General features: G+C 38.8%; 1 protein-coding gene across 1 annotated transcript; it reads right to left on the bottom strand.

The window, feature by feature from the left end:
* Positions 1 to 6,174: 6,174 nt before the first annotated feature.
* On the bottom strand, positions 6,175 to 15,381 carry LOC306753988 (gap junction alpha-5 protein-like; the record flags this gene model as incomplete). The annotated part of the gene is made up of 3 exons (XM_079237900.1): positions 6,175 to 8,206; positions 13,321 to 14,050; positions 15,354 to 15,381. The coding sequence occupies 3 exons, from the start codon at positions 15,379 to 15,381 to the stop codon at positions 7,135 to 7,137; spliced, it is 1,830 nt and encodes a 609-aa protein (XP_079094026.1). The 3' UTR covers positions 6,175 to 7,134.
* Positions 15,382 to 20,797: the final 5,416 nt, after the last annotated feature.

The following is a 20,797-nucleotide window of genomic DNA, read 5'->3' as shown; positions in this document are numbered from 1 at the left end:
GGCCACAGTGCTGCTGCTGCAGGGAGATCTCCTGCATCGGCTTCTGAACATGTGCCGTGCGTTAGCTTCACAGTGCTATTGGTCGCTATAACTGTTTGCTTATGTCCGTCCTAATGTATATGTAGAATGTTATGCTCTAGTATAAGTGCAGCATTTTGTACATAGAGATCAGTTCAATAGTCGTTTGATTATTGTATTTATGCGGCGTGTAGTGACAATGTAAGATATGAGCTCGTAGACCGTCGTGGACACAACTTAAACCTTTTTGAAGGACATTTTATTTTATTAAATCTCAGGGTTCAATTTGTGTAAAATAAAAGGGAGAAAAGGGATATTTTTGAGGATCTGGGATATATAAAGTATATAACAGTGTTATACATAGCGTACAAATATCTGTAACATTAAAATGTAGAGCATGAGTAGCATAGGTCCATTGCTCGCCACACTATGCTAACGTTCAATGAACAGCAACTATAACCGCTCGCTACAGAAAGCTGGATCTGACTAACAGTATTTGAGTTGTTTCCTTTTTATCTGTGCTTTTTTCTGCTTCTTTGGTTTTGCTTCTCTCAGTGAACCATCTGCACAATTGTCTGAGATTCACACGTGATAGATAAGCGTGTATCTCGGCCAGATCTTATGGCCGTTGGATTCCATAAAAGGTTGTGACGCTTTAGCTGCAGCTTGTCACCTCCAGGGGCCAAATTCAGAGCTTTCTCTCTGCTTGTCTGTAGGAAACAGTGTTTTTAGAAGCTCTTTAAGTGCAAGCGCTATTCTCTGTGTCCTTTTTATTTTGCCATTTCCTAGTAATGTTTTGTTACGTTTTGTGGTTCTTTTTTTTAATTTCATTAAGATATAAGGACCAATCTGAAATGTATTTAATTGTGTAATTATTGGGTTAATTGATATCGATTGTTGAAGTGAGTTGTACATACTTTTTGGAACTCATTGGAACTGAAAAGGCACATCTGTCACTGTTTACATGACTAATGTAAAAAATGAATATCAAAATACACCCTATTGTCTTTGATAAATCCAAAGCTCCGTCGGTGACATCAGTCCAGTGCATTAAGCCATAATGAAGTCGTACTGATGCGGCAGAGCTTCAAAACAGCATCGCTATTTCCATAATTTGAAACAATATGGTCTGACTATTTCAGTACGCCGGTTCCCCGGCAGTTTCATGCTGCATTTGTAACCTCTCCTAACTTCAAGAAATGATTATAACATGCAGATTAAAACATCTAATCAAAGACTGTGCTTTAGTCTTTCTGCGATGGTTCTGAGCTTTGCGTTCAAGTTAATTGCTTCGTCTGCTTCTGATAATATGATCATATCGTAAAGATTAGAAATCATGCAATAGTTTAATTTCATTTGTTGGTCTTTATGGAAGAAATGTTGAATAGTGGTTAATTAAGTGATAAGAAAACTTAAGATGCTCAGTAATTTCCTAACTTTGGTTCTTTAGGCAAAGCTTTTGGAAAATGGCACTTAAGATGTATTTTAATTTTTTTTTTGCCCAGAATATTCCTTTTCTTTTTCGCTCGTCGAGGAAATAAATGAAAGTTGATGACATTTTAAGAACGGAGGACGGAAAATGTTATGGTTGGAAATCGTTATCCCCTGGCATGTTATCAGATTTGCCATTAAGCATCATTAGTGCCAGCTGTAGAAACTATACAGCTGTATACATTATACAGCAAGCACAGGCAATGCTCCAGCGCCTGCATTAGTATATGATTAATTAAGTCTGTACACGTGTAAGTGTAGTCTACAGCTTTTATAGTCTGTAGCTTTTGATCGAGAGCTAGTTAAGCAAAATATGTGAAGCACATATATTTTGGTTTACCCTCTTGATTATGCTTTGGTTTTATTTTCTTTCTTTTTTTTTCTCCATTCAAAGGTATCGGAATAAAGAGTTATGATTCTATAATTAGGTTTTGGTCATTCTGATTGTTACCTGGAACACCTGGGATCTAGACGCACCAAAAGTGATTTGAAATTGGACTCATGTTAATTGGTACTTGTTTATTTGTGTACTAAGCATAAAATTCTGCCTGTTGGGGTTACCTATCAGTAAGTCATGTATGTCTATATGTGTCTTTATGCATATAATATACGGAAAGTTCTGAAGGATTTTATTGTATAATAAATACAGCCTTGGATGAATAAGCAGACTGTCGTTGTTGTAACACGTCTAAAGTCAATATACATTTTGAAAAACATCAGGTGGGCGACGTCAAGGTGGGTCTGTGTACAATGTGTCTAATTTGCCCTTACTGTAGATGTGGGGAAAATGTAATGTAATATTTATCCTACGATATCCGATATAGATTATATCAAGCTACACATTTGTTTACCTGTATCATGAATTCAGTAATATATCCATGCAATGCTACTATTGCTCGAGGTTTAAGAATATGTACAGTACGTTTAGGGACATTAAACCTGGTGTTATTTAACAGCAGTTATGGAGCAATAATAGTCATTTGGAATGATGTGTGTGTGCACCTGGTGAGTAAGTCCAAAAAGGATTCCCTCTCTTTCAGCTCGTTTTTTTTCAACTGCTAGGGGAAACATCCTGGATGCCAAGTTTGAATATCTTGGAGAAAGAGAAGCACAAACCTATTTGTCATCCAAGTTCTCCAATAGTGGGTTATATTTTGACTTGAAAAGCAGGCTTTATTATTTACACTTACAGTTTTACTATCACATTACAGAAATAGCCTCTTTGGGGCATTACACAAACATGGTTCCATACAGTACATACTCTATATAGAAAAACAATAAAACTCCATTAACACTGAAATGTTCCTTCATTTACTCCACCTAAAGCTTGCTCTGCCTGATTTACGAGTAGCAGTGTGACTCTGTGACGGATGGTCTCTGCGTATCACTCATACTATTCTGGCTCAGAGATTTGGTTGCATATGGTTGTAACCCAGAGTTCACAACCTTCAACCTCATCACCTGTTCAGTTTTCATTCTTGTCCTGTCAAGAGAGATCGGACTGCTCCGGAGGTTTGAGAGGTCTTATCTTGGTTCATAACATTGATGAAAGCCAATGGAGACCTTAAAGGGATCGTCTGGATCTGTTGTAGTGTTTTTGAATGAGGTACTTATCTATAGTCAGTGTATTAGCCCCAGTGTACTGCCATCTGGCAGTTGGCACGTCCCCAGTTTGGAGGAACAGACGAAAGCTAAGCAATGTACTACTGTGGACAGGGACATCAGAAAAACATATTTTAGAAAGAGCAATATCAGTGTGCGCTATATTGAAAATATTGTTCCTCTTTACCTTTGCCATCAGACCCTTTCCACTGGGGACCTGACGCAGTTACCTATGTTCTCTTCAAAGCTAGAATAAGATCAATTGTACCTCCCAACACAGGGGTTAATGGTCTATAACTGCCTCGATCGCTAAGTTAGTTTGTGTTATTGTGTGACTTTGGTGTTTTAAAGGGTGAAATCTAATTAATCAAAGTCACACAATTACACAAATAAACCAAACGATCAAGGCCGCAGTAGACCAGCAAGGTAAAACTACCGTTTAGTCAGTGGAGTCTGTGGCTTTGAAAAGAGCAAAAATGTCTTTCGTTCCCACTCCAAAGAGCTGCCTGCTCCCATCCCAGGGCTGACTACTGCAGGTAATCCACTGACTATGGATAAGCTCCTCATACAACCCTGTTTCAAAAGATCCAAACTGTCCCTTTAAATATTTCTCAGCGACAAATTGTCCTTCCTGACCAGACTTCCACCATTTTTCATCAGGATGGATATTTAAACATACTGTGCCACGGATAAAAAGCATTCTAACTTAAGAATGCCGCTGGCGTTACAGTGGAGTATTTACAATATTTGACTGAATGAATTAAACAATTGTGGTTGGTAATCAGCTGCAGGGAAGAGTACAGAAGACACACTGCACTATGCAAACCCAGCTTATTGGTCTTCACTTGGGTTGAATTGTTGGCAACAACTTGTTATTGTTGCTGATGCAGGGGAAGAGACCTTTGCCCCCTACCCCCAAAACACCCACAATGCTCCTGCAAGTGTGCGTGAGAGCTATTTATAGCAGCAGTGAGGAAGTCTTTGAAGCAGAGCTCTCACCAGTGTATGATGGCATGTGTTTTGGAAATGGGTCCGCACCGCACTCTTGTCTGTGCATGTTTGCTGCAGCTGCTGGAAACCACGCAGTTAAAATGGCAGCTTCAGGCGGGCAGGGCTGCAATGACACACTTGGCAAATCAAATCATTGCAGTTCACAGTTAGACAAATCTTACAAATTAGCTAGTTATTGCGCAGTTTTGTTTAGTGTTTAATTCATCTTTTCTACTTTTTTTATTTTGTTTTTACCAAACTGATTCATTCAGTACAAGACTTGTTTTTGATTGGCTCCTTCAAATAATGGTCACCCACTCTTATCCAATAAGGTGAGAGGATGGCATTTAAAAGTTATAATCCCTCGCATAGAGTGCCAAGAGATGATGTATTTGTGTAGGCCAACCGGGAAGTTAGCATCGCACTACATTTTTCAATTGGTGCCCACCACATACCTTATTTCAGGCATCTAATTAAAAGCCTGTTTAAAAAAATTAAAAACATTGACTTCGAGACAAGGAACCTGAAGTGCAAAAAGCTAACTCATTTCCAGATTTCAGGACTCATTCCAGCAACATTATTAGTAAATCCAAATAATTTCTAGTACTAGATCCACAGGCCAGCATTGTTCTTATCTTGAGAGTAAAAGACAACTGTATGACCAAGATGACTCATACATATATATTTAGTAATCATTTTACTCACAGAACCAATTTCCTTTTTTCAATATTGTGTTTTTTGTTTTTCTTTAGTCATACATTCAATATGTATATAATATCTTGCTGCCTAATGTTATGTTGTGGATACCAACATTTAAATAAGTAGGTCACAAACAAACAAAAAAAATAAGACTGAGAAATTGATATTTGGATGTAGCTACTTCAGAAGCATCACATTTCTAACTATTAATCTCAAACAAGGCAGTTTTTCAATAAAGTGTTTTTATTTTGTATTCATTGGGAATAGGCTCAGTGAATTAATGTCAACTCACCTCTTGTAGGACATAATGTTGACAGCTAAAAACTGTTATATACTAGTGTAGTGGACAGTAAGTACGTAATTCATTATTTTCATGTCTGATATGTTGAGAATTAATTAAAGGGAAAATCTATATCTAAGAACATGATTAAAACATGTATAATAAGGTGAAAGTGCAAACATATTGTATGTCCAAAATACTTGAAATCTAGGTGTCAGGCATATTAAATTCATATTTGATCATTTAATGCTGTGATAAACACTAAAACATCAGTTATTAACTGATGGTTAACATCATCATATAAGAGGTTTATGTGAATACTAATGTAGTCTGACTCTGAAACTGGGACATTTGCTGAGCTGCAGGATGAAAAATACACATTTATTTTACCAACTTGCCTCCAGCAGTGAGTATGTTGTGGAAAAGCCGCATGTTAGCAATACTGCCAGTCTATCAGAATATAATATTTATATGATAAGTGTGCAAGGACTCAATGTCATGTGTTGCCTCTCAATGATCACAATAGATCTGCTATTAGAACGTGAACATGATTATTATCAAAACAGAAGTTTGCTGCACATCATATGCTAGTCAGTAAAAACATTTTTTTTTTACCATTTTGAGAAGTTTGCAACCAAATCTTGATCATTTGCCACTTCTTAACATGAAAAATAGGGACAGCATAGAAAAAAACATGCACCACAAAATAAGTTTATCTCTTGCCCACATTCTGATGCTACATGATGATGTGTTTGCTCTCTCAGTCTCTTCAGTTGGATGTGAGAGTGGTACCAGCTGACTAAGCAGAATCAAGACAGACTGGAGGTCGTCTCTGAAATGGATCTGTGGTGGGAATCAGCACAAAGGTACAGAAAACCAAAATACTAAAAGGGAGAAAACGGATGAACAAACAACCAGTGACTTGCAGAATTCATCTGAGGGATCTGTGAAGAACGTGACGACAGCTGCACTATTGGTATCCTTCAGGAAATGAGGTTGGACACTAACTGATGACACCTGAGAATCAAATTCTGTATCAGATAAAACAAAAACTACAAAAGAAACGTGTTTGGTTACTGTAATGAAGCTTTTATTATTTTAAGTTACATTTGCATTATGAAGCTGCATAGAATCATAATTACTCAAAATATAAGGGGAATTAAAATAGCTATACCATTTTCTTCATTTTGGAAGAATTACAAGTAAGTAAGGACAATTGAATGTTTGTGTTTTTTAACATATCTACATTTTGGAGGAAATCAAAATAAGCATATCGACATTTGTGGCCCATAATTTGGTTGCTAAAGCAAATGTTCAATGAAAAGAAAAACAATGCAGCAACATGTTGATGAAAGCGTTTGTGTCTTCTGAACATTTCATATATTCCAACTGCAGTAAGACGTTCATTTTTGTCCAACAACTGCTTTTTACTTTTGCTTTGACATCTTTTCCGTGCATCTCACAGTTCTCCCTGTGAATAAATGAAACGGTTCTCAAGTAATCTGCATCTTTATCTCCCACGAGTATGGAAGTTCATTCATACCAAAACTATTGAGCAAGTTAAAAACTAATTGGCTCATTACTTAATCTCCTAGTCAACACATCAGACAATGCTAGAGCAATGCCTTGTGTTTACAGCATTTGTAAACAATTGCATTTTGACAACAAAAAAAAAATTGTGGTCGTAGTTGATAATGTCATACCACAAGAGGAAGTCATTAAATTAGGATTTGAGTGAGAAGTGTAGCTTCCTTTGCGAACTGTTTTCAAAGGTATGTCCATCATACACAAACTCATAGTGAGTTCAGCATACTCAACCCTGCCTTCTAAGAAACATCATGTTACTCAATCTCTCAGGTTTACTTCTGAGAAAAGTTTGACTACAAACAGTATGTTCTTTTAAAGCCTGTTTGCAATGGACTCTCACATGTTCTAAATTTACAAAGCTGTCCTTGTGCACTCTCAAATCTTGTGGTCACTTAATAGTATTGTCAGTAATAGTCTTCCATACTTACGAATATTTTACAGACAAATGCATGTTGTTCCTGAGCTCACTAGATCTTCAGGTCATCCAGTCTGATCTTGTTATTGCTGTGCTTGCTTGACTGACTGTTTCTGCGCGGACTTTCAATGGGCAACTCAAAGACCGGGCTGGACATTTTCCTCTCCTTCAAATCGTCTCCCTCTGGTTTACCATTTCTCTCCACGGCCATATTGTCTCTGTTCTGCTTGTGAACCACTTTGCTGTTGTAGGGGCTGTAGGCAGCGTTAGGCTCTGCCATGCTGTACTTTGAGTCCGCGGGGAAAGGTTCAGGCACTGCAGGGTGACCACTAAAGAAGTTGTAGTTTGGCACATACGGCATGACCGCGTCATTTAGGGCCTTGGGAGCCTCACCTGCAGCCTTTGATCGTTTGTATCTAAGACCCTGGTGGCACTTGGTGAAACCTAAATGGTACATTTCCACCAGGTTGAGCAGCAGGGAGATGCAGGCCACGGCCAGCATGAACAGGATGAATATCGTCTTCTCAGTGGGTCGAGAGATGTAGCAGTTCACCATGTTAGGGCAAGGCCAGCGGTCGCAGGTGTACATCGGCTTGAGCTCGAAGCCATACAGGAAGTACTGAGCTACAATAAAGCCCACTTCAAAGAGGGTCTTAAAAAAAACGTTGAAGACGTAGGTTCGCAACAGTGCGCCTTTCAAACGCACGTGGCCCAGGTTGTCTTTGACTGGGGCCTTCCTGGCTTTGGCTACATGTAACTGCTGGTGTTTTTTACTTTGCAAGGCAAGGTCTTTCTCTTTCTGTTCATCCTTTTCCTCCATGCGGACCAGATGAAGGATGTGACCCAGATAAATGAGAGTTGGCGTGGAGACAAAGATGATCTGCAGCACCCAGAAGCGGATATGAGAAATGGGAAAGGTCTTGTCATAGCAGACGTTCTGACAACCGGGCTGCTTGGTGTCGCACGTGAAGCCCGACTGCTCGTCGCCCCACACCTTCTCGGCGGCGGATCCCAGCACCAGGATGCGGAAGATGAACAACACTGTCAGCCAGACTTTGCCCACGACGGTGGAGTGTTCCTGGGCGCTCTCCAACAGCTTCCCCAACAAGTTCCAGTCCCCCATGCTGGCTCACAAATGAAGACTCAATTTATCGAAAAAACCAGGAGAGACACCTGTAAGGAGAGGGAGTAAAAATAAATGTACAACACACAGTAATGTGGTAGACTATGGTCGAGTCATTTCAACTTCAAGACTTGGTCCTAAAGCTACAAAGCGGGTCCTTGCTTTGATATGGTTTGGCTGTGAAATCCCAAAATTACAACTATACGATACTAACATGGAGGAATTTAAATCAGCGATAACAGATTTTGGTTTACCACTCTGGGGCAACGGAAACAAGCTGTGAAGACACACTTTTTTTCTTCTTTTTTTTAAACTTTTTATTTATTTAGTTAACAAAAAACGCGACAAAACATTGCAAATGACTGTCATTTACAGCGAAGACACACTTTTAAGTTGATATGGTGATTTAGAGAATTTAAAGAAAAATGTAGAAGTAGGTGGTCACAACGGGAGCCAAATAAACCTGACATCACTGACACTTATGCACGATATCTGTGTCACACACTTAATGTGGGAAACCTGAAGGAAATCCCATCGAGTGAGTTTATTAAATATCTGAATCTTCTTCATAATAACTTAAGCTGGCAATCTACAGATAATCGCATTTGATCCAATAAGGACGATTTGCGCATTGGCATTCCAAGTTAACCCTTATAAATATGGTATTTGTCTTTGCAACACTGTTACCCCACAAAGACTACTGTACTTCAGAGGAGATTTACTGATGGAGACACTGATTTATTATGAATTCACTGTTTGTATTCCCAGAGGTTGTGCCCGATCCAAAGTAGGCTAATAAAAAGGGCAAGGACACAGCTGACTGTGTGTGAGAGAAAGCCCTGGAGCAGGCAGGGGAGACTCCTCGATCTTGTGACACAGTAGCCGACAGTGCTCCCCGACTCTAGAATTAGGCTTCTAGTTTAGATTTCAGGGGCCTATTGGTTACAACACAGGCAAAAATGTACTTTAAAAATAGTTGTACTTGTCCTTGTGACCATATTGTGAATCGGAACACCTAGAGATTGTCAACGAGAAATTAAAGGATTTTTTAAAGGATCAAAACTTTTCACACAGTAGTAACTGTTGTTAGTGTACTTAATACTGAGCTACTCAGGGTTCTACTCCGACATAGTATATAAAAGATTCTGTGATTCTATTTTACATCAGAACAGTCACATGCATTTTGAATATTAAGTTAGACATTAAAAAAGATTATCTTGGGTATCTTCATGAAGAAAAACGTACCTGATAATGTTCATCTCCTACAGCAGTGCAGATCCAGAGTCAGTGGGTGACTCGGCCTCTTCCGTTCACAGAGAGGCCATGTTCTCCTGAAGAAACTGCAACGCCGAGATAAACTTCTCTCAGACAGTTTTAACCGGAGGTTCTCTGATCCCGCCTGCTGCACTCCCACTCTGACCTAATCAATGCCCAGTGTTCAACAAGCCTCTACGACTAAAGCCCCTCCGGTGTCTGCGCCAGCACAGATGAAAAAATTCCCACTTGTAGGAAAAGTATAAAACCCCTTCGCTCAAGAGGTGTTACCGTTCAACGGAGTGGCAGCTGGAGAGTCCAGTGAGGATGCAGGTTAGTCTTACATGTCAGTAGGATCTAAATATAATTCACGGGGATGGGAGTGGCTTTGTTGTCACTCTCATGGTGACCCTTGACAGTGTGGAGGAGCGTCAGACACTGTCAAGCCTTCACTCAGCGCTGCAGCGAGCGTTGCTGTTTGTTGAGTGACTGATAAGCTTCGAGGTTGTAATACGTATACAGAAAAAGAAGCTCTAAAAACTTGACCCTGTTCTTTAGTCTGTGTGACTCATCTGGATGTTCTTTATTCTTTGTATCAACTTAAAGTTTAGCAGCATTGTGTTGCTGTGGTGCAGACCACACAACAGTGGTGAAAAGTATCATTTACTCAAACACTGTACATAAGACAATTGTCTTTGAGTATTTCCACTGCAAATGTTTATCCAAAACACACACACATATATTAAAATCCTATACTTAACATTATAATAATGTATGTGTGTGTGTATGTGTCATAAAAAATGGCGTCCCTTACAGTTAGGTGGCTGAGAGGACAACACTGCATCTTTGAATTGTCTTTTGTGCTTTTAGGTTGTAGAAAGTCCTCTTTACAAATTGATGTAATCTTGTATGAAGGTTTTGCAAAAAGAAGAAGAAAAGAAGTTGTGTGCATGGCAAACGAAACGCTGTGCAATTGTTCAACTTATAAGCAAAAGAAAAAGATAATAATCAAAATCAGCCTCCTTGTGATGGATGAACTTCTATAAATAAACTTTGCCAATCTCCTCATCGAAATGTGTGGGTGGTACTGAGACGCACATGCTCACACACAGTCAACACTAACACTAGTTACAAGCAGGAAAACCAGATTGGAGGAATTGGATTTTTGGTTCAATGCTGCCGATATGCTTCACGTCAGTCTGAACACTATATAGATGGTGTGTGTCGACGCGTTCCATAAAAGGAGAAATGCCCTCATGCTCGGTCACTTCAGGTCCAGCTGTCCGCAGGGTCAACTATTGTCACCCACACACTGACCCCTTACATGGCCAAGCTATTGATAACACAACACTCTGCACTCTGGCCTTTAAAAGCAGCTTAAGAAGAACCCAATCAGCCTGAGACGTTTCTTCACAGGTGGCAACGCGGCTCCGAAGATCTTGCGTCTAGAGATGGCAACGTCGCCACTACTGTACAATGTGGGAGGAAGTTTCATCAGTGTTTCTGAACGTGGCAAAACTGTAGGTGCAGATTCATTTCTTCTTGCAATTACTGTAAGTGCTGCACTCTGGTAATTTTAGAACAATTTCCTCTTAGTCATGAATTCCTATCAAAATACTGCACACCAGAACAATGTTCACCTGTTTTATGTTGGAGCGCTCCCATTAGAGTCAAATGGACAGTTTAAGAAGCCACAGACAATTCACAAGAGTAATTTTAGCATGTGTAGTCCTTTGTTTTTGAATTAGTAAATCACATGTTGGGTTTGAAGAGAAAACTGAGTAAGAATTACACAATTACACAAACTGTGGTTGATTTTATTCTACTGTGTACTGACAACATGGAAACATCCAGCTTCAAAATGAATGAATTTAACCCTTGTGCCTCACTTTAAAGAAATACATGTTGTTCTGAAAAGTAACAACAATAAGAAATATTAGTTTCCACTTTCGCAAAGTTACATCTTTCATCCAATTTCAGCCCTGATCATTACTACCAAATGTTAATTAATTATCAGAATGTTAACCCTTTAAATACCAGTTTGTTGACATAATGCCTCTGTTGTGATGGAAATAACACAATAGTGTAATCATTTTCTGAATACTACGTAAATGAGAGCAAAGCAAGCTGGAGACTGAATGAAGCGAGGGAGCAGCGTTAGCAAGAACAAATGAGTAAATCAGAGAAATTAAATGTTATGTTCTGATTGTTTCATGGCGGTTACATTCTAAAGCACAACCTGCGGGAAGCAGGGAGGGGTCTGCTTGGTTAAACTGACACACCGGTAGCAGCACTCTGCACACAGCACAGAAGAGAAACGAAGAGGAACACGGAAGCACACACAAACACACTGCAATGTCAAAGCCCGTTGACCGCCTTGTATCAAAGGCCTAAAGGCTGCCTCGGTATCAGACACTGAAGGGCGTGACAGTGCTATTTGACAACGTGGGAACGAGAAGGGGCTGCCATATGGGGCCCAAAGGCTCTTTGCTGAAATGCCCTGGACACAGCAAACTAAGAATAAGAGAGAAAATGCAGCCAGAGGGCAGGTTCTCTGACACTGGTTGGTCATATATAATGATTGAGAGGGATTCATTTTTTTTTCAGTCTATATATTGTTTTTTAGGAAGATACTGCATATTATACCTTTAAGAAATATTAAAGGCATAGCACCACTGTTGTGTTTTAATTATTATTCTGTGTATTATAAATGCTAGGGTGATTTTTTTACACAGTCTGGGATATGTCAATAACAACGCGGATTTTGATGCATCGCATCAACACTGCCGTGCTCCATAATACAGCAGCAATGCTAGTTGAAACCACGAGAAGTAGTATCTATTTGCCCTATGGGTCAAATACATGAGAATAAAATCATCAAATAAAATGACTACAATTAAAAAACCAGGGCTCGGGATTGAATGCCGGATATAATATAATACGCAATGGTATGCTGTAATGGCTGTGGGTTCAATAGTTGTGGTTTGAATAGGTACATTTTTTTTCTCAAGGGTCTGAGTGTTTTGGGCTATACACTCACAACATCACAACAATGATTAAAAAGACAAAATAAGTCCCTAGTGAGGCACAAGGGTTATAGAACATGTTAAGGAATTAGTAGTACATTTTAAAAAAGCTTTTGAAATGGGTTATTGCTTTTTTATCTGAAGGAAGTAAAGAATCAGTATTCAACACTGTCATTGATTTAACATGTTTTCCATGCATTAGTACAACATCTCTCTTATAACAACTAGAGAAAAAAACTAAAATCCTCCAGTCCACTAGACTCAATCCATGGCGATTAGGCAAACACATGATGTTTGTGATCATATTTAATGTAAATAATAGAATATTATAAATAAAAATGCCTGAAATATTACTACATTATATTTCCGGCACACTTCTCTGATTATTATAAATAGTGTGAGTCACATTTCATGATTAAATACTTTCATTTCAAAAACCCAAAAATGTCCACAATGAAAGACAATATAAGGTGGTCAGTTGGCATATTTCTTCATAACATGTTACTTAATTGATCACCATTGGCCTAACATCAAGCTGTAATATTGTGTCAGTACAAAGAGCTCCTGTATACAGTCTTTAGGTTCAAGACAGAATATGTAAACTGATCTCCAGTCTGGTGAGAACACGTGTTGTTTGAACAATACTTTTGTTTTTATAATTTAATGTTTTGCACTGAAATTATAAACCACTGGATAAATCATCCCATGTCAAACTGCAATATACATTGTATGATATGCGCCTCAGTCACAAGTTAATTCAATGGCTGTCGCTTGGATCCAAAGTCACGTGTATGTCCTTTTGTGCAAGTATGCAATCTGTGTGTTTTGTTAGTACGAGCAGAGGTTTTTCTGGATCCAAGCCGCCACAGTCGAGTCTCCAGCTGCGTTCAGATGCTTACTGCAGGCCTTCCCCACCAAGAAGATCACCTCTGCAATGTTGAGCAGAATACAAACCCCTGATACAGCCAGCATGAACACAGTGAAGACCGTCTTCTCTGTGGGCCTCGACACGAAGCAGTCCACCGTGTTGGGACAGGGGTACGAGTCGCACTTCACAAGCCGGATCATCTTGTAACCGGGGTAGATCATATAAAACAGATACATGAAGGTGACCTCAAAGACGATGCGGAACACCAGGCTGATGACGTACGTCCACCATAGAGCCCCTGAGATTTTCATCTTCTGGGTCTTTATCTGCTCCAGGTCTTTGGGGTTGGACCGCCCTGACAGTTTGTAGAGCCGCTTGTCGACGTGGCGGCGGTGGGCCACGTGCATGGCGACCAGCAGGGCAGGGGTGGAGACCAGGATGAGCTGAAGCGCCCACAGGCGGATGTGGGAGATGGGGAAGAAGTGGTCGTAGCAGACGCTGTTGCAGCCCGGCTGCTGGGTGTTGCAGGTGAATCCGGACTTCTCATCGCCCCACACGCTCTCCGCTGCCACCACCAGAACCAGGATACGGAAAATGAACAGGACCGAGAGCCAGATGCGACCAATGCCTGTGGAGTGTCTGTTCACACCGCTGATGACAGCATAAAATGAGGCCCAGTTCATCTTTGGTTCCTGGTCTGACGGAGAATACATCAAATGGTCAGCAGCTGAGAGAATATTGTGCTAAATATGTATTGTTTTTATTTGTCCTGTAAGCTTTTCCACAGGAAAAAGAACATAATGCAACACGGAGGACAGAAGATCATTAAGGAACATGGAGCAGAATAAACAGAACAAATCTGTTGCAAACACAAAATTAGAAACACTGAAAATAGAAGTATTTTCTTCATATTTTGTGTATTCTATCTTGATCATTATTGATAAGAGATGCAAAAGAGGCAAAGTCTTTTCATTAATTTGAACCTTCCAGCAAAATTCGTTCTTGTCTGACTTCCTCCAGTGGAAACCAAACCCTGATGAGCCGATAACGCCAGTGCGAGTCAAAGAGACCTGTGTCATAATAATCAGAGCTGGAGAGATTCTAAAAAAACACTTTTGATCACTCATTTCCATGAAAGGAGAAACAAAAGAAACATTCCCACGTTAAATGCATCAGTGTTCCTTCATGTTCATGTTTGACATTTCCACTATTAAATGGAATAGCAGTACAGCTATTTATTAAAAGTGTAATACTGTTTAAAAGTATATTCTCACTTTAATTGCAAAAAATAAATTAGATCTTTACTTATAATAAAGTAGTGCGTTTAGCGGATTCTTTTGACTTATATTTGTACTTTGCCTTTTAAGCCAAGAGTTTACCGCACGAGAGTTTTCCGCGCGGCCAAAGTGACATACCATCAGGCAGCGCCCTTTTTGAGGTTTGAAGATGATGAATAAATGAGTTAATTGACAGAAAATGAACTAGTTACCAGTAAAAAAAAAAGAATTAAATTGCAAAAGCCTACATTCACAAGTTCCAGCTTTTCAATTGTGAGAATGTACTGTTTTTCTTTGTCTTACAGACAGGAATTTGTGCCATTTAAAAAAAATGAAGAGAATAATCGAGAAAATGATTGGCAGATTACTCAACATTTTGGCCTCAAAGTAAAGAGGTTGCAGGTTCAATTTCCAATGTTCTGTTGTATATCTGGCTATAGTGACAACCAGAAACTCAAAACACTGAAAGATTATTAAAGAAGTTTAAGTGTCTAAGTGCAGATTCAGTATTTAAATACTAGGTAGCATAGTACTGTATACCTTAATAGAAATGTATACACTTAAAATGTAACTTTGGAAGCAGAAGTTTCTCAAGTTCAGAATTATTTCAAAGCCTACAAATCATTCAAAATGTTGTATCTACTCTGTGCTGATCATTATCGGTTGTCTTGAGTTCCTCACATGCTTGAATTTCCCATCTAGTATAAATGTCAGAGTGGTTACCCGGCTCAGCAGGAGGCGTAAGAGGCATAGGAGGCAGCGTAGACGACAAAGTTGACCCGTTGGTTTTGCATAGATGTGAATCCAGAGAAGAAGGAAGGCTCTCTGCTCCCCTCTGCAGTTGGCAGGCCGCTTAAGAGTGCAACACTGAAGTCTGGCACCATGTGTCATGTGACATGCTTTCACCAGCCGCCATGGTGTAGCATGCAAAGAGGGCATCTGCACCCAACATAACGGTGTCTTATACTGTTCATTCTCGTAAATGTAAATAATTTGTGGTCCAAAAGTGTTTTATTGCTTATGTAAAGAAGGAATCCTCTGATTCCAAACTAACTAACTATGATTATTCAGAGAGTCTGACAAGTGCATCAACATGACAAAATACTGTTTTGTTTGATTATCACCACAAGAATGACAATTTTTGTGATAAAATATCTGGAAAAACATACTTGCTGGAGTGTCACAGTGTTATCTGTCACTAACTGTACAAGCACACATTTACCAAACGTTTGAGTGCATAACAAAGCACAAACTACCATGACACAAACAACCAATTAACACAAATTCACCATCTGAGAAATGAAGCAGACTTACCGTCAGCTGTAGTTTAGAATAAAGCACATCCAAAATCATTCACGTTAACATTAGCAGATTTTTTTTTTTTCCAATCTGTGGCCGTGAACAAGAGTATCAGAGCACCATGACTTTGCATTGCTAATGATTTCCCTCACACTAGCCACTGCCCTGCACTGGAGAGGTCATATGCTTCTGTGCGCAATATTTGCATACAATAGCCCCATTTACAGCCACCAAACAAACGGCTTCAGAATTCAGATCAAACGTTTTAATTTCTGCCCAGCTGAGGAATCTGTGTGGGTCTGTCGTCTCTTCCTCATTGTGCTGTGTTCTGCAGGGGAAGTAGAGGGTGTTTTGACGCAATATGGAGTAAAACGTAAAGGTCTAAAACAAAGAATTGACCCATAACATCTCAAGATAAGAGAACAAGAGTTTATTATCAAAATAATCATCTATTTCTTTCTCCTTAGCATTTACATCCACGTTGTTGCTGCCCGCCTGATATCTAACCCGCGACTCAACCTGCTCACTCTTTACCACAGTTTGACGTATTCCTGTGGGATTATTGGCTTGTTTTTAAGGCTGAATGACCGCTTTAGCTCACTGGTTTTGGCAGTGAGGTGTTCAAAAGAAATGTGTGTATTGAAGCATTTCCACAATTGTATTTATTATTTACAACAGCTTAATTAAATTGATCATGCTCTACTGTATCGATTATATTTCTAATAAAAGTAAGGATCTGACTATTAAAGCTCCATGCTGTTTAATGATGAATGAAATTGGTCTGCAGGTTGTCAAGAGCAGTGACCTGAAGATTGACGTCTTTTAATGGCATACAAATTGGCATTGTAATGTTGATTTTGAAAATTATTTTGAAGGGGGCCAATACTGATCCTTGCGGGACAGTTTTTAGAACCAACCTATTATGATCAACGATATCAAATGCAAGCAAAATATCACTTTAATGTCCATATGCACAACAATTCAAGCAGATGAATACAATTTGCTTTGACTCAGGTCTCTGGGAAATAAATGTCTTCTTAAGTCTTTCAGTGTGTGTGTGTGTGTGTGTGTGTGTGTGTGTGTGTGTGTGTGTGTGTGTGTGTGTGTGTGTGTGTGTGTGTGACGGTTGTAACGTTGATCAAGGGAGTGGTGGAATATGAGGTCAACTAATTGAAGTACTTGTACTTTGCTCACGTAATTTCCCTTTTTTTGTTGCTTTTTGCATCTACTCAACTTCATTTTGGAGGCACATATTGTAATTTCTCCACTGCATTTAGTTATTTTGCATATTTAAGTTATTAATATAAAATAGGAAGTGATCACAATCAGCTCCACCTTCATCAGGTGCAACATTAAGTGATAAACACATTTATACATCACATCCCGTGATGTAATATCTAAGAATCGGAAATAATGGCCCTTCTGCTTATTGATAATTTTACTTTTGGTACTTTAGGTATATTTTGTATGCAAATACTTGTGTCCACCACTGGATGAAGGGCTCGCTATTGGCATGACCGTACGTGTGACATTAATTGCTGCTGCTGCCAGTCAGAGAGGTGATGTTACTGAGAGCTGCAGTTATGTGCAAACATTCCTAAGGGATGCCAAGGTGATTAATAATTCTTCATGACCTTTTCTGCAACATCTCGTTCACTCCTGGCGTTGTTTTTGTAAATGAAGGCCCAACATATTCTGACCTGTACATGGATGGAGCTTTTTCAAATAAACCTTTAAAGTATTAGTCCCTGGTAAAAAATATCACTGATATGTACTTAATTAACTGAAACTGACTGAACGCTGTGGTCCCCTGCTTCAGTTCAGACTGAATGGTGACACCTGGAGGTCATTAACAGTCATAGCTCTATAGTTATAGTTTTTGTTTTGCGCAATATAATGTAAATGTAAAGTAATACACACACATAACAGAGATAAATAATATCACGGTGCATCACATCACAAGTAGAAACCCCATTGGGCTTATTTGAAGTCTTCACTTATATAATATTATTATATTCCCCTGGTTTTGTTTGTATATTTTATTTATTTGTGTTTGTTTTCTATTCCATTTGCTCTTTTTGGTTATTGTAGTATTCATTGCCTTTATGGTATGGTCCTCTTTGTGAACTTTGTTTTTAAAAGTGCTATATAAATAAAGTTATTATTGATTAATTATAATATTATATAAATATATTTTTACAAGATATGATGAATCATAACAACAATAACCACACATTATAAACAACAACAAAAAAAGAAAATGTGATTATATCGGTGTTTGTTTGTTTGTGTGTGTGTGTGTGTGTGTGTGTGTGTGTGTGTGTGTGTGTGTGTGTGTGTGTGTGTGTGTGTGTGTGTGTGTGTGTGTGTGTGTGGAGATATTGGTTCATACACCTGCATTGACTTCTAAGCAATAGTAATGCTACAGGTCCCTATGAGTGAAACAACTGTAGATATAATACAAAACCTGAAACAAGGAACACATGGGAAATAATACACAAAGAAAGATGTTTTTAGTTCATTAATTATGTTGTTTATTTCTTGAGCAAATGGATTACCATGACAAGCATGAATTTTGTTCGCTAATTCATGACCAATATTTACAAAGAATGTCTTACTTTTTTAGCTATATCAAATGGATTGTTGAAAGAATTTTAACCATCCAAAAAGACTGAAGGAAAATCTCTTTGCAACACCTGATGTATACGTTCCACGTGGTTAATATCTTTTGAACATTTACTGGAGTAAAATGTCACAAAGTTTATCCTCATTTATCAGATCAAGAGAACGCAACAGACTTTCATTGAAATCTTTGATGACTGAGTCAGGTGGGCGATAAATAGCACCAACTATAACATTCCTTCCACCAGAGACACCAGAGCTCTAAAAAAAACAACAACAGACTCCACGTTATTCTTATCTGAATATTCCTGTTAATAATAGTTTATTACTATATTCCTATTAATAATAATTAATAATATTACTATTATAAATTCATAGTCCCCAGGAATAAACATACTCCACCTCCAGATCTATTCACTCTTACATTATGAACCGACTGTGATTTGGTCTTTTAAAGAGTTCTCTAGAGTCCTCAGTAAGCAGCGATAAGGCAATAACTGAACAATCATGATTGAGTAAAGACCAATAATGAATGAATTTGTCATAGTTGCTCGAAAAACTTCTTATATTCAGATGAAAAGTAGTGAATATATTAGGAGGCAAAGAAACACATGAGTCATTAAACTGGGTTTCATCAGAAAAACTACAGAGGTTATACACATCAAAATGTTTACGTCTGGTTCAACATGATGAGAGTCAACGGTAGAGGGAGCAAAAGGCTTAAAGGACCAGCCTTTAAAATCAGATTTGATGTTGACCATAGTATATGTAAAGAGTCATGTATTGATGTATTGAGATGAACGGTGAAACAAAATCAAAAGTATAATACAATCCTAATGTTGGGAAGGCCAATGCTCAGTCGGGCTCCTCTCCAAACGTTTAACAACGCTTCCCTTCCTTTGCAGAAGTGAATTCAGTCTTGGGAGAGTGACAGTGCACAGACTGCCTCTACATTCCTGAACACCTCAGCACAGGCCTCTGCGGAGAGAAACAAGTCTGCAGGTATGTCAAATCATTTGAATGCTTCGTAACATTCGTCATCAGCCTTTATTTACAGACTTGATAAACAGCTGATGCTCATATGATCTTAATACATATGTGTAGTATGATGACGTAGTTTTACATTAATGTTTCCATTGTGTAATTTAAAATGTTGCAGAATTACTTTAGTTGTCCTGTAAGTCTGGTGATGCTTCCTGTGACGAGAACAGTGACGTAATGGTGGTTGAACCTAAATGTAGGAACACACCCAGTCACATGCAGGTGTCACACCTGTCTCATTGTGGAATAATCACGTTCTTGTGATATGTTCAGGGCCCTGCACATTATTAATTATCCTAAATTAATCATGAGATGCTTTGAAACTAAAACGATGTTCCTCCAACACACATAGCTTTGTTTAAAGAACTATAAATATGTAAGCAAGTGGAACCTTTATTTATTTTTTTTCAAGAAAGTCCACATTCACACGGGCAGCTGCACATTACAACAGAGCCGACCTGTTGTTCACTGCAGCAGATGAGGGTTGAGGGCCTTGCTCAAGAGCACCTAACTCCTGTTTCTGGTCATAACCCCACTTCTCCAACCTGGCTGTTCACATCCTTTCAGGCTTGTGATCCCTGAAATTGAAGCAATGTCTTAACCAAAAAAGTGGTATTCCCCTTTTGATTTATCCAATTACTTAAAATCGTCTAGTAATTTAAAGACGGAAAAGCTAGAATTACAAAGTCTGAAAAATATTTACATTATTGTTATGTTGCAGAATTACAAAACAAAAATGTTTTTATCCCACCCTGTGACTCCTCAGTTATTTAATTTTCAACCCTTTGGGGTTTGACACCATGGCCTTAGGTGACATACATATATACATTATTTATAATATGTATATTAACATTGTTTTTCTTAACTTGCCTATGGCCGTTTATTCCTGACAGCACCTGAACGCAGCATCGTGAACACGAGTACAGCAACTGTGCAGCAGCCCCTTTAAGAACCTCCTGGGTGTGGAAAAGGGGAAGTTTTCAGCGAGTCCGTAGCCAGTTGGTTTCGTCCCATTCCGCTTTGCGCTACCCCTCTTTGCAAAGCTGTGGGGTATAAAGGATGTGTATGACATCTCAGTTTGATTATATGCATTTACGAATGCGTATTCAGTGACGTAATAGCGTGCTGCTAGCTTAACAAATCAAATGTGACTTCAAACCGAGGTAAAGGACGGATGAGGTTTCGATGACAGTGTGAGATATTTC

This window comes from Taurulus bubalis, assembly GCF_910589615.1.
Source record: "Taurulus bubalis genome assembly, chromosome: 2".
In the NCBI taxonomy this organism is placed as follows: Eukaryota; Metazoa; Chordata; class Actinopteri; order Perciformes; family Cottidae; genus Taurulus; species Taurulus bubalis.
Note: the sequence above shows the minus strand (reverse complement) of the source record. Positions and strands in the feature narration are given on the sequence as shown.